Genomic DNA, 15126 nt, shown 5'->3' with positions numbered 1-15126 from the left:
CTAAGATTCCATACTCCTTACCTTGTGGTGTGGCCAAGAGATTAAAATACAAAATGAGGCAGGTGTAAGGAGTGGGGATGCACAAGGGGAGGTAAGTCCTGCAAGGAGAGTCTTGCATCTCTCAGGAGAGGGACACAGTTGCCAAGAAACCTGCTTGACTCTGTGAGCGCGCCAAGGCAGGACCAGGTTGCCGTCATCTTCATCTTCCCAGCAAAGCAGGGTGCTCAGTGAATATAAGCTGAAGGAAGAAGTGAATGTATAAGGTGTGCTATAGAGTGACTAGCTGCTCCTTGAGGGCTGGCAGGACAGGATGGAGGTCTTCTTAAAGATGGTGCTCTTTGAGCAGTAGCCAGAAAAAGGAATGGGCCTTTGCTAGGTAGATAAGACCAGGAGGAGATGCTGGACAGCAGGAACAGTGGGTGTAATGTGCAGAGGCAGATGATGGAGACACTGGAATATTCACTGGGTGGTCCTCCAGCACTGGGAGGCAGGGGACACCCTGATTGGGCACATGATGAGGCTGGAAGGGGGCAGGGGCCGAACAGGACCTTGGATGCCATTCAAGGTGGGTGGGCTTTTGTGATTTTCAGGGAGCTGTGAATTTATGGATTCTAGGTAGGGCAGTGAAGTGGCCCATTATGTGTATGGGCTGGGGAAGGGGTGCTGCCAAGGAGCATGCCCAGAGCCTCTCTTCCCACCCACTTCAGTAGTCTTGCCTGGGAAATCCCATGTAAGCCTGGCAGGCTACAGTCCATGGGGTTGCAAAGAGGACTCGACTGAGCGACTAACATTTTGACTTTGACTATGTATCTCAGCCCCTGCCTCTCACTAGTAGGAGCCCAGGTTCCGCCTCCCAGACTAGGGGAGGGGGTTTGTCTCACATGGCCTTAACATGACCGCCTCCACTAACCTTAACAGCACCCCAGGCCAGCTGGCACAAAGGAAGGAGTCCGCAGGTGGCTGAGCATGGAGCAGGTGCGGAACTGCCATCGCCCAAACTTCTGGGTGATTCCTGCATGCCCGAGTGACCCCCCCAGTTGCTAATGTTGGAGGCCCTTTGAGGTCATCTAACCCAGCCCTCCCACTCTACAGATGGGAACCCTGAGGCCCAGGGAGGGAAACAACTTGTCCAAGTTTTCACAGCACAGGCAGGACTAGAGTCCAGGTCTGTGGGCTCCCAGTCTGGTTTTCTGTCCCCAGATAGATCTGTGCTCTCTTAGCTTGGCGACCTTTGGCTGGTGACTTAGCTTGCTGGTTTTGTCAACTGGAACGTGGTGACAACAATATCTCCCTTTTGGGTTTGTTGTGGGGAATAAATGAGATAATGCAGGTCAAGTGTCTCTGCAGCTTAACATCTGGCAGGTGGTGTGTGCTCTGAAAGAAGCGATTGTTACTGCTCTTCCTCTCTGGAGTTTTGCTTCTGCTCCCAGCATGTCATCCCACTGCCTGTCTCTGGTGGTGGGGGGTCCTGGGATGGTGCAGGGGCTGCTCCAGCAGCTGAGCTGGGGCAGGGGCACTTCTCAGATTGTCTGAGAAAGGCCAGGCCATGCCTCAGTCTCATGAGTTCAGGACAAATACGAATTTTAAGAAGCAATCTTGGGTCTGGACTACAGCCCAATGGTGTGTTCTTTTGGATTACAAAACAAAGCGAAAAATATTTTGAGAATGGCATGTGTAATTTTTCATGGGTGGGATGACTTTACCACGCAAGAGGACTTTCTCGTTTACAAAGGCACTCATGGCAGGATTCCTGTAAGTCACCAGTTCTGCGCAGGCTTTCACTCAGGAGTGTTTCCCTAGCATGAGTCACACCCACTTTCTAGGAACAGAGCTTCTGTTTCCCCATGGTCTTGTCACCCCTGGCCTTCCTGTAAGATTCCCATGAGCTTTGAGCTGAAGCAGCAGAATCCTGGAATGTGAGCAGTGAAGCTGCTATAAGTTGCTAAGTCCATCATGAGTTTCATGGGCCATCAAGAAAGAAAAAGTGGGACTTCCCTGGTGGTCCAGTGGTCCAAGCAATGCAGGAGACCTGGGTTGATCCAGGGTTGGGGAACTAAGATCCCACATCCCTTGGAGCAACTAAGGCTCAGCACCACAACTAGAGAGTCTGTGGGCCTCAACGAAAGATCCTGCTTGACTCAGCTAAGACCTGACACCGCCAAATAAATAAATAAATAATGGTGAAGAGATACAAAAGAAACAAGAAAGAAAAAGCACTGCTAATTGGAACTGACATGCAGTTGATTGGGAAACAAGCCCCAGTTTCAGAAATGTTAAAATGTGAAAAAACACACATCTTTGAACCAAAGTTGGAAAACCAGGGTCAGCTGGGTAGGATAGTACTAATGGCAGAACACACAAGTCGGGGCCAATCTCCAAATTCTACTTGGCTTAAGGTTATTTAGTGGTTGTTTTTTTCTGTATGAAAGAAACCACTAATATGTAGGTTTTGTGAGGACAGACATTGGTCTGTTTTCTTACCCTTGGATCCCCATCGCTTCATACCCATAGTAGGTGTTCAACAAATATTTGCTCAACAAATAAATAAAACAGAGCCACCTTATAAAATGTGTGGCAAACCCAGACAAGAAAATAAATCATTCATAATCCCCCCACTGTGGGTTTGTTGCCTTATTTCCTTCGAGTCTTATTTCCTATGAATATGCTCTTTTATATACATGTAAACATAATGTATTATTAGATTTAGCTCCGGGATGTGTTTTTGTATTTCTCTATTAATATGAATGAAATGATGAAATGAGATGGTGTGGAAATGCTTTGAAGACTATAAAATGTTTAACCAAATATCTTATTATTAGTTATAATAACCACAGCAATGCTAATGTGAATGAGGCTGATTTTCTGAAAATATACTTCAAAGCCAACAATGAACTTGTCCTCTGAAGCTAGGAATATGTTCCTTCCTGATCGCCGCGGGGAGTCCCTCTGTTTCATTTTGGGAAGAAAAAGAGACTTAAGGATTCTGAGAAGTTATCGGTCCCAGACACCCACCTGGCCTAGAAATTTCTTCAGTGTCACGAGGTCAGTGGTGGGGGCAGAGGGGAAAACAGAGGGCATCTTTCAAGCCAATGACACTGCTGTCCCTACAGAGAGTTTCCTTCTTTTTAACTTTCACTAGCAGTGAAATGAATTACCCTGTGGGTTTCAGGGAAGGCTGTTCACGTCTCCTGCATGGTAATAGCAACACGGGCATCAGAGAGATGTCAGTACAGGTAAGTCAATACAGGATGGGAGTGGTGATTACTTTCAGTAAAGCACAAAGGCATATTTGCCTTGGACGACTAGCCCCCAGTTCCCTGTTAGATAGTCAAAGACTTCACAGACACACTGATTAGTCTAACTCATGCCTGCTTCTTCCAAGGGAGGTGGGTTGATTCACATCGCACACCCAGAAGGGAGGACTGACAACGAGTCTCTCCTGGATCCAACTCTAGCCAGGCTCCTCTGTGCCCTGTTTTCCATGAGGTCTCAACCTTGATCTGCAAAGGCTAGGACAAACACAAACATAGTGTCTTCCTCCTTCCCTCCCTCCCTCCCTCCCTTCCTTCCTTTCTTTCTTGTCATTAGCACTTAATTTTCATTAAAATGAATACTTTGGATGGAGAGAAATTCCCTAATGACTCCGGTGGTAAAGAAAATGCCTGCATTGCAGGAGACCCAGGTTTGATCTCTGGGTTGGGAAGATTCCCCTGGAGGAGGGCATGGCAACCCACTCCAGTATTCTTGCCAGGAGAATCCCCATGGACAGAGGAGCCTCGTGGGTTACAGTCCATGGGGTCGCAAAGAGTCGAACACGACTGAGTGACTAACACACACACACACACACACTCACACACACACACACTCTCTCTCTCACACACACACACACACACACACTTAGATGAAGAACAGCATTAGAATAGTGTTTACAATCAACTTCTGAAAAATCCCATTATATAAGGGAAATAAAAACAGGTGAGCAGAAGTCCAAAAAAGGTGGAACCTGTATATATCATTGCGCTTGGACGAAATATGCTGCTCAGGGGAGCACACACTTAGGCCACATGAGCCCAGGAGGAAGACACCAACAGAGGACAACCCCCGAGGTAGCAATGCTGAATGCTGAACTCTCCAGCAAGCTCAAAAAGTATTCAGTATTTTGGAAACATTCAACTCGAGCTCTTTACAAAAATGACTGTGTCTTCAACATCTTTCTACATTAACGTAGTTTCTCACGGTTCAACCAAAGTCCCTGGGATGACCCAGCTCCCTTAAAGTACCTGCCTGAGGACTCAAGGCAGCCAAGTAAACTCAAGAGTTTACTGCTTGTGTTTGCGTGCCAGCATGAGAAGGCAGGAGCGGAGGAGCCTAACTATGATGGGGCTTTAATAGCAAACTCAGATGGGTTTCACATACACTGACCGTCCCCCTCCAACTTTCCCAATTTTTGTAATTTTCAATTCCCTGACTCTGCTCAAGTGCCCTCTGTGTCCCACCCTTCCCCCTCATTTCCCCTTTAAAACGCCAAGTGCCTTCTGCACAAATTGAAGTTGAGTTCAGTTCATGATGAACCTTCTTCCCTGCTGCAATGGTATATTATTGATTAAATCTGTCCTCGCTGCTTTAACCAGTGTCTGAATTTGTTGATCTCTGACAGTACTCGAAGGCTGGCCATTACACCCAGGCTCATAACTTGGGCTCCCGGCTCTCTGCACACCTTGACCTTGAGTCTGTGCTCTCACTCTTTCTGACTTAAACCCTCAATCCTGAACTTGGCTCCCTGCTGTCTGCTTCATGTCCTCTAGGACGATGTTTTCTCGTTGTTCCACTTGGCTCCCACCTTGCACACTCTTGAACACTCCACTTCTGCCCACACTGTCTGCCTCTCTCTCTGGGGCCCGTAGATGCTGGACCAACTTCCAAGCCCCCTCTACCTCTGCCTCGGGGCTGCCATCCCACCTGCTACATTCTGCCTTGGAGGTTGACCTTGACCTTCAGTAACTGCCCAGGTGTTAAGTACAGTAAGTTCATGAGGCCCATGTCAGTTCATCAGTGCTTTCCCAGAGATTAAAAAATACAGCTCTCTTAGAGATTTGGCTCAGATGTAAAGAATCTGCCTGCAATGCGGAAGACCGGGGTTTGATCCCTGGGTCAGGAGGATCCCCTGGAGGAGGGCATGGCCACCCACTCCAGTATTCTTGCTTGGGAAATCCCATGGACAGAGGAGCCTGGTGGGCTACAGTCCATGGGGTCGCAGAGAGTCAGACACGACTGAGCGACTAACACTTTCTTCACTTAGAGCTTTAAAAAGTTTTTCTCTTTCTTTCACTTAAAAATTATTTATTTATTTGCTGGGCCAGATCTTTAGATGTGGATTTTAAAGATGTGGATCTTTAGTTTTGGCACGTAAGATCTTAGTTGTAGGCATGTGGGATCTAGTTTCCTGACCATGGAATTGGTTCCGGGTCCCCTGCATTTTAAGCATGGGGTCTGAGCCACTAACCTGCCACAAAGTCCCTAAAACCAGTTTCCAATACAGAAGATCGCTGTATAAAGTGGCCAAGTACTGGACGAAAGGTGATTTGAGCCATGTTTTAAAAACAAGCTGAACTCTCAAGTTACGTGTGGATCTCTGTGATCCTCCCTGTTCTCTGGGCTCTCCCTTCCTCACGCTCTAGAGCTGGGTTCCCTGTCCCTCATTCACCTCACTCCTCACTCCAGGCCTCCCAGGGCGAATTGTCTTGGGTGACCTGGTTTAGGACTCCCTCAGGGTCCTAGGCTCTCCAGCTTTTATTCTAAGCAAACCAGGAAATGAAGAGGAAAAATAAAGTATCCATCCCAATGTCTCCGCAGTGCTGCTTTGAGACCTCCTCCTCACCGAAAATCTACGAAGGTCTCCCTTCTGAGACATGTAGCACACGTCACATCTATGCTAGTCCATATTCCCCGGACGTGCTGAGTTGACGCAGCCATCCCGGCTGGCTGGGAGGGTCCCTCCCCTGGTGCTGAATCAGAGAGCAGACATTGACCCATGAAGAGGCTTCCCTCCAATTAAACTCCATAACGGAGACTGATGCCTGTCTCTGTTCCTTCTTGCAGGCCACCTGGCATTGTATTAACAGAGTGATGAAACATACCAAACCCCGGGGAGCAGTTTAACCCCTGGCGTCCTCTGGCCTCTCACCTCACCATCACAGAGATTTTCCCCCAGAATGTTTTAGGGAATAAAGAAACCGCAACCAGTTTACTGAAAAAGAAAACAAGCTGGTTTTCCCTCACACCCAATTTCAAAATTGACAGGCAGTCCAGGAGAATGCACACACAGAGGTCAGTGGATACCTTTCTTCAATTTCAGAGTGAGGGTTTTAACTGAACCCAACCCTACTCCTTCCAGCCTCCTGGTGGATTCTGAGCCTTCCAGGAGTGAGAATCCTATTTCTCCACCTCACGTGGCAGGTGGCTCAGAGAGGCCAAGGACCCCTGATCCCAGAGACCCCAGGGGACTTACCCTCTGCTCCTGTGTGGCCACGAAAGTCTGGAACCCTGGTGCCACCCCAAAGCCCAGCTCTTGGATGAAAGGCGGCTCAGACTGACTGTGGATCTGAACCTTCACGCCTGCTTCAAACGTCGTTTCCTCTGAAAGAACAAAGATAGACAGAGCCACGGGTCAGTGACCACAGATGCGTGGGGATTCCTGGGCCTGAAGGACTCAAAGGGATGCTGGGAAGGCTCCACAGCAGAACCGCAGCCCCCAGAGACGTGTGCATCTGCATCCCTGCAAACGGAAGCGATGTTACCTTACGTTGGGAAAAGGACGCTGCAGATGTAACCAAAGATTTGGAGATGGGGAGGTCGTCTTTGGTGATCCAGGTGGCCCAACAGGATCACAAGGGTCTTTAGAAGAGGGAGGCAGGAGGATCAGAGTCAGAGAGACGTGGAAAAATGCTCTGCTTCTGGCTTTGAGGATGGAGGAGGGAGCCACAGGCCGAGGGATGTAGGCAGCTTCAAGAAGCTGGAAAAAGCAAGGGAATGGAAATTTCTCCTCGAGCCTCTAGCGGGAATGCAGCCCTGCCGATATTTTGAAATGCGCTTCTGGCTTCCAGAACTGAGAGATAATAAATTTGGGTTGTCTGACGCCACTAATTTTGTGGCAGTCTCTTCCAGTACTCATAAGGAAAGAATTCAGGTCATTTAGGGCAACAGCGCCTTGCTTCAGTCTCCAAAACTACAGAATGGGGTTATAAAGTGAGTCAAGCACCTGTGCTTTTGCTTTTTCTTTTTTTTTTGATTGGAGGATAATTGTTTTACAATGTTGTGTTGGCTGCACCTATACTTTTTATTTACTAACTTCTCTACTGGGCCATAATCCGAGTCGAGGTGAGGGGATCAGGAGAATGAAAACACAATGTAGCTGCAGTCAGAATAAAGATATGTGGCTTGCGTGCAAGCCCCTTGGAGCTGCAGGAAATGGGCAACTAGAAGAGAAGCTCCTCCCCTTTTTTTCTGGTTGTGGCAGTGACTGGTGGAAAGCACGGGAGGAAGGGCTGGGACAGTAGGGCCTGGCTCATCCTATGGGTTGGTGCTCAAAACTGGTAGGGAATGCACCTATGGGACCCTTCACCCGTTCCTGGGCCTCCTTCTCTGTCTTATTCTTTGCAAACAGCTGAAGAAGCAGCTTTCCAAAATGCAAACCTGAGTCACTTATAAGGAACCCAATCGCCTTCACCCGCCTCCATTCCAGCCTCCTTCTGGGCAGCCCTTGTTTCATGGCACCACGTGGTTCAACCCATAAGGGCCACCGGATTGGCTGTTACCGGTCCCTGACCAACAATCGGATTGGTTGTTACTGGTCTCTGCTAGGCAGGGGTGCACACGCATCTCATTTGCCCTGGGATGTCTTTCTATATTTGGGCTTCCCTGGTGGCTCAGATAGTAAAGAATCTACCTGCAGTGTGGGAGTCCTGGATTTGATCCCTGGGTCAGGAAGATCCCCTGGAGAAGGGAATGGCTACCCACTCCGGTATTCTTGCCTGGAGAATTCCACGGACGGAGGAGCCTGGAGAGCTTCTTGGTCCACCTGACTGACCATTGCCCTCCTCATCGATGAAGGCTCAGCCCTCAGCTCCACCCAGAGCAGCTCCTTCACCTGCTTGCTTGTATTCTTCACATACACCTAGCAAAGCCTCAGCCACATCACGTCATCATCCTTTATCTCACTGTCTTTTCCACTAGGGCATCTTGCAGGCATCCAGGAAATGATTGTTGAATGGATGAGGGAGACATCTGTGACTCCAACCTCACTCACGAATTAAAGGGCAAGGCCAATCTAGAGTCCACATCAAGGAGTGTTCCAAAAGCAGAGAATGGGGAGGGGATGTGTAAATGCAGAAATCAGTTAAGGTGGGTGGGTGGTAGTGGTGGAGGTCAGAGGTCAAGGAAGGAGGATTGTCAACTCTAGGGCCATAGCCTGGGGACAGTTTGGGGACATGCTCTAAAGCTGGCACAGAGGAGAAAGGTGAGGAGGATGGAAGGGCTGGAGCCGGGCGTGTGACTGTGCAGGGCCCGGGAAAGCCTGGGGGCTGGTGACCAAGGCATGGGAGAGGCCTGGAGCTGGTGAGAGTTCCAGGGTCGGGGGCACAGGGCAGGTGGAGCGGGAGGAAGGATGGGCAGGGCTCTCATGATCTAGACGAGGACAGCGGCTGATATGGAGTTTAGACAAAAGAGGGCCTCGCCGGGAATCCTTTCATATGCATCCTCCTGTAGCAGGAGAGTCCCAGGTGCATCTCCACTTTTCTGCAGCAGGGTCAACTCTTCGGCTGTCTCTTTACCCAGATCACTCCATCTAACTCCCGCCCCATGTCCCTCCGTGCTTATGTCGACCTCTCTGGGGGATGGTGGATGCCTCAAGTGAAGAGAGGGCTTCTTGCTCTGTCTGGTACCCACAGCCCAGCCCAAGGCTTAGCCCACAGCTCCATCAGGAAGGGGGAATGCCAGAGAAGGCGGACAGGGTGGGAGAGGAGGGTTGAGTGGCCTGCTGTCAGGGGCTGGGTTTTCTAAGGTCCGCCCAAGGAGCCTAAAGAACAGACTGTGATGGGGGAGGAGTGAACACCCAGTGATGCTGGGAGACAGGAATGCCCGTGCCTGGATGAACAAAAAGCACGTTCAGTGAGCTGCAGGGGGGTGGGACAGGCGAGATGCCAAAAACGCGTTTTCCAGAGCTAGTGAAGCTGTGTGCCTGCGATAGAAAAGCGAGCTTTAGAAATCTTCAAGCCGGTCAGACAGGCTCGGAGGAGCAGCCGGTGGTTACAGGGAGAAATGAGGACTTGGTGTCAGAAGGGCTGCGAGTAATGGGTGAGGCAGACAGCCAGGCATGCCTGTGTTAGCGAGAGCCGCCCAAGGCTTCTCAGACTGAGTTAGGGTTTGGACGGGGCGTTTATTCCAGAAAGCGGCCAGGGCCGGGCAGAGTAAATTCCTGTTTTCTCGTATCGTTACAAACATGCAGCCACCGGATGGGCAGAAGAGAACGAGGAATCAGGTTTCTGCCTCCTTCAGGACAGTGCCGTCTAGAGGAACCTTCTGCGAAGACAGAATGTTTTATAATCTGTGTGACCCCACTTGGTACTGTTAGCTACAGGAAACGTTACCAGTGCAACCGAGGAACTGAACTGATAAATGAGTAGATAAATAAATAAATAAATCCCTCCCCCCAACTTTTAGTTGACAAAATTATATGATATTTAAAGGGCACAGTGGGATAATTTGAGATACGTATACATTGTGAAAGGACTCCTCCCCCCTCATCGGGTTAATTAACATATCCATTGGAAGGACTGATGCTGAAGCTGAAGCTCCAATACTGTGGCCACCTGATGCGAAGAGCCGACTCATTGGAAAAGACCCCGATGCTGGGAAAGATGGAAGGCAGGAGGAGAAGGGGGCCACAGAGGATGAGATGGTTGGATGGCATCACTGACTCAATGGACAGGAGTTCAAGCAAACTCCCGGGGATGGTGAAGGACAGGGAAGCCCGGTGTGCTGCAATCCATGGGGCTGCAGAGAGTTGGGCAGGACAGAGCGACTGAACGACAGCAGTCACTGCACATATTTACCTTTTCCTGGCCTGCTTCATTCATCGACTTACTTTTCAGCCAATTGAATTTTAATTAATTAAAATGTAAAGGGTTCCACTCATTAACGTATCCATCGTTTCACATATTTACCTTTATCTGGCCTGCTTTATTTATCTGTTCATTTTTTATCCAACTGAATTTTAATTAATTAAAATTAAGTAGCCACATGTGGCTGTTGACCACCGTACTGGCCAGTGTAGTTGTAGACTGTCAGCTGTGAGCAGACCCGAGGCATCTCAGAGCAGTGGGGGTGACAAGGGCTTGAGCAGCCTGCTTCCCAAGGCAGGTGCCCTGTGATGTCTCTTGTCCAGGAGCAGGAGATTTGGGCGGGGTGCTGAGCAGCAGAGCTGTGCACGTTTGTGGTCAGCCCATGCCTAGTCCCAGAGGCTCCCTGACCCTGTCCTCCCAGAGCACCACTCTCACATCTCCAGAGAAGACTTACTCTTCCTTCACAGAAGTGCCCTCAGCTCCCCTCTATGGAGCAATTCTCCAGTTTGATAAGGCACAACAGCCCCCTCCAGTGCCTGCCCGGCACCCATCTCCCCGGCCCTTGCCTCTTCTGGACAAGGCACACTCTCAGTACAAATACGAAGACCCACTTTAAGAAATGACGCCATGAAGCACAGATTGTTAGAACCAAAGGCTCAGCTACCTCCAAAGGGCACCATGATAGAATGCAAGTTTCAATCATGCACAGTGCTCTGGGTGACCACTCCTGGGACCGTTCCTTTTTCAAAAAAATTAATGAGAAAACCTTTCCTTTTTAAAAATATTTATTTATTTTTGGTTGCACTGGGTCTTCATTGCTGTGTGCAGGCTCTCTTTAGTTGCAGCCAGTGGGGGCTACTCTTCATTGCAGGGCATGGGCTTCTCATTGCAGTGACTTCTCTTGCTGTGGAGCATGGGCTCTGGGTGCATGGGCTTCAGTAATTGTGGCACACGGGCTTAGTTGCTCCATGCACGTGGAATCGTCCTGGACCAGGGATTGAACCCTTGTCCCCTGCATTGGCAGGCGGGTTCTTAACCACTGGACCACCAGGGAAGTTTCATCCCTAGAAATTCTGATTCCGTGTCTCTAGGGTGAAGCTCAGGAATCCGCATGTCCAGGGATTCTGATACAAATTATCTGAGGCCAAACACATCTGGGCAAGCAGTGATCTATTCCAGCGTAGGGAAGTGATTTGCCCAAGGTCACACAGCAAGTTAAGAACAGAGCAGGGGTCAAATACCAGGCATCTCGACTCCCAGTTTGGCACTCTTCCCTCCCCCAACTAGGAGTATGGTTTATTTCGTGTGAGCGGATGACCTGGTTCATAACTCTGGGGGCTGGAGAAAGATAATATGCTTTTCATTGTCATATCCCCTAAAGTGCCTGGAACAGAGCAGAGCTCAGTAATTGTTTGTGGAATGAAGGAATTAGTGAGGCAGTGTCCTCTGCTAAGCTGACTGTTCCCTGCTCTTGGACCAGCTGGGAGTTTGCCCAGGGTTTGCCTGGACCCTGGGCAACACCAGGGCCACCGACCGCCCAGCGATAGGATTCCTCTCGTGTTGCAGGAGGCAGAAGGCCTCCTCTGCTGAGATGCCACTGGGCTGCACACAAAACAACAGCAACAGCAGTGATAATAACAGGAGCCATAACTGGGGCCATCTGCACAACTTGGGAACCAAAAGAACATGTGGGACCCACTGTGAAAAACTTCCTGAGAAAAAGACAGCAGTTGCTGTTGTTATTTAGTCGTGAAGTCACATCCGACCCTTTGGCGACCCCACGGACTGTAGCCCTTCAGGCTCCCCTGTCCCTGGGATTTCCTGGGCAAGAATACTGGAGTGGGTTGCCATTTTCTTCTCCAGGGGAACTTTCTGACCCAGGGATCGAAACCATATTTCCTGCATCAGCAGGTGGATTCTTTACCACTGAGCCGCCACAGCAAAGCACTAAACCACGAGTCTGGGATTTCCCTGGTGATCTGGTGGTTAAGACCCTGCGCTTCCAATGCAGGAGGCATGGGTTTGATCCCTGCTTAGGGAACTAAGAACCCATATGCCACAGAGTGCAGCCAAAAGACAAAAACCTCAAGAGCATGACCCTCCTGAGCCTATGTGACTGCAGTGCTCACACACCCACGAAGCCAACCCTGATGATAGCCCTGCTTGGCGCTAGACAGAAATATTCACATCTTCCTGTTCCTTTCGCCACCAAATGATTCAAAACCAAGTGGCTTCAAAGAGGGCAGCCTCCCAGTGCAGTGGAGGATTTGTTGACACATCATGAACACCAGGATTCAAAGCCCCAGAGAGAGACAGCACAGAGAACGGGAAGTTACTACACGCACACAGCCTCAGAAGCCCTTGCTAATTGGGACCAAGCTGAGATCCCGATGGCATAACATGAAAGGTGATGTTGAATCAGGAGGAAGGTAGTAAAGAGGCTTCAACCTGCAGAAGCCAGAGTCTCCCAGCATTTTTTTAGGAGCCGGGCCATGGCTGGCAGCAAGCAAAGTCGAGCATTTTCTGTGCCTGCAGAAAGGGCTGGGAAGCTCTGCGGGAGGAGATGGGGAGCGAGGGGCAGAATGCATAATGGAGCAGAGAAAGCACATCGCAAGGAAAGCAGCTTATATCTTTAATCTTGGCAAATTATAGGAAGCGAACCGAGGCAATAAACACTGGAGAGGGGAGGCAAAGAAGCGTCTCTGAAAATCTGGGGGCGTTTTCTAGGCTAAGGCGTGGATGTACTGGTATAAAGCAATCTTGGGTTGGAGGAAACTGTAACAGTGGCTAGGATGGCTAGCTTGGGAGTAAAGGGTGGGAGGGAGGTCAGCTGTACGGTGAGATGCATCTCAGCGCAGGATGGCTCTGTGTGTCCCCTCGCCATCCTCTCCACTCTGCTCTCTGCCCCGGGAGCTGCCCCTGGGTAGAGTGTACTGCTGGGCTCCTTTGCCCTCTAGCTTCTGGTTGACTTTAGCCGGTGGTGGGCCCAGGAGAGTCAGGCTGGGCCATTTAGTCTCCACTCTGTCTTCTGGTCCCTGTGGGTCAGCTGCATGCCGCCTTGAAGGGCAGAGCCCTGGGCTGGGGGACTAGCTTTCCATTCTGATATTGGCTCTTTCCCTCTTTCCCAGGCATGGAAATGGCTCTCTCTGCTACCAGGCTCAGCACACAGCCCCATTGGCGTGTGCCTGCATGCCAAGTCGCTTCAGTTGTGTCTGATTCTTTCTGACCCCATGGACTGTGGCCCGCCAGGCTCCTCTATCCGTGGGATTCTCCAGGCAAGAATACTGGAGTGGGTTGCCATGCCCTCCTCCAGGGGAGCTTCCTGAGCCAGGGATCAAACCTGTGTCTCTTGCGTCTCCTGCACTGGCAGGCAGGCACCACTAGCGCCGCCTGGAAGCCCCAGTGGTACTGCCTTCTTCAAGCCTTGCCTGCGCCTTCGTGGACTAGTCCTTCACTAATCGTTCCTTGTATCACCCAGTCTGTGGGTGCTGCTGGTTTCCTGGTTGGATCCTGACGGGGAGCACCCGCAGAGGGCATCTACCACCTCACCTCTAAAAGGCAGCAGGAGGCCCCTCTGCCCCAGTGTCCACTGAAGGGCAGCTGTTGGTGGGAGCACAGTTGGGAATGGAGACCTCACTACCTGCAGGGGCAGCCTTTGGTTTTCAAAGTCTGTCTTTGCATTGAGTTGAAAATTGCCTGCTTATAGATTTTATCCCCCTTTTCTAGCTCTACCCCTTCTTCCAGGATCTGAAGATATAACCACTGGAGCACTCTTTTTTTTTTTTTTAAAAGTATTTTAAACTTATTTTCTAGGAGAATTTATTTAATCAATTTATTTATTTATTTGGCATACGGGTTCTTAGACCCCTGACCAGGGATCAAACACGTGCCCCGGCATTGGAAACATGGAGTCTTCACCACTGGACCACCAGGGAAGTCCCACGGAGCTCTTCTGTTTCCATGCTGACCTCAACAGAGCTGACCCCAGTGCATCTTTGTATCTGAAGTGCTCACTAGCTGAGGTGCACTTAGGGACGTGCTTGGCTTGGCCAGGCATATGTGGGGAGGGTCCTGGGACCCTCTCTCCAACTCCCCCAGGAGAACCACCTGTCCTGCATGGCTTGTGGACTTCTGGAGGTCCTACTTCTTACACTGGGTAGGGTTAGGGTGGGCACAGCTTGTGCCCAGAGACACAGCATCCCTTTCTCAAAGAAGTAAACCGGGCTTTCTGAGTCAATGGACATGCAAGCTTTCGGTATTTGGGGGGTCAAAACCTGAGAGCACCCAGGACAGATGGTTAGATGCTTGGGACTCGAGGGTCGGGCAGGGTGAGAGTTAATGTTAGGTCTTGGTTATGCAACAGAGAAGTGCAATTCTATTAAACAAAACAGTTACAAAAATACATTAGAGGAGGCACTGAGTGTGGAGTTGGGTCTAGGCTCATTACAAAAAGATTTATTTCAAGGATTATTTAAATAATGAGTTTCCCTAGTTCATTCAGGCTCAGAGATTATAAATGACTGAGAGGGCTGATAAGTCAGGGTCGGTAACCAGAGTGTAGGGAAGTACCATCTCTCCAAAACTATAGGGGAAGTTGGTGAATGATTAGGATTCTATTGATAAAAGATTCTGTTGACGCACCCTGCTGGCAGAAGTTAGGTCCCACCAGATTGCTGAACAGATCCTGTATATAGATTGCAAATCTTGTTCAAAGCATTACCAAATTCATAGCAACTTTTTGTTATTGAAATTTTTCAGTAAATGAATATAAAAAACATGATAGCATTCATGTGTGGGTGATGTCTGAGAAATATCTGGGATGTTAAAAAAGCATCCTTGTATTTCCAAAGGATGGGAACAGTGGTCTAGATCAGAGCTTCTCCTACTTGAATGTGAGTCACCGGGGATCTTGTTACCAGGCAGACTTTGGGGTGGGGTCTGAGTTCTGCATTACTGGTGAGCTCTCCAGGGATGCCAGTGCTGTTGGCTGGAGGACCACACAGCGGGT

General features: G+C 49.7%; 1 protein-coding gene across 1 annotated transcript in view; it reads right to left on the bottom strand.

Moving 5' to 3' along the window:
• ASIC2 (acid sensing ion channel subunit 2) overlaps positions 1–15126 on the bottom strand; it is a 1233617-nt gene that overhangs the window by 66142 nt on the left and 1152349 nt on the right. The window contains exon 3 of the mRNA XM_088828685.1: positions 6509–6636. Coding sequence (XP_088684811.1) covers positions 6509–6636 — 128 coding nt within the window. The remainder of the gene's footprint in view (positions 1–6508; positions 6637–15126) is intronic.

This window comes from Moschus berezovskii, chromosome 20 (assembly GCF_049115385.1).
Source record: "Moschus berezovskii isolate FMDL1 chromosome 20, NW_MosBer_1.0, whole genome shotgun sequence".
NCBI classification, from domain to species: Eukaryota; Metazoa; Chordata; class Mammalia; order Artiodactyla; family Moschidae; genus Moschus; species Moschus berezovskii.
This window is presented reverse-complemented; position numbering and strand designations above follow the sequence as displayed.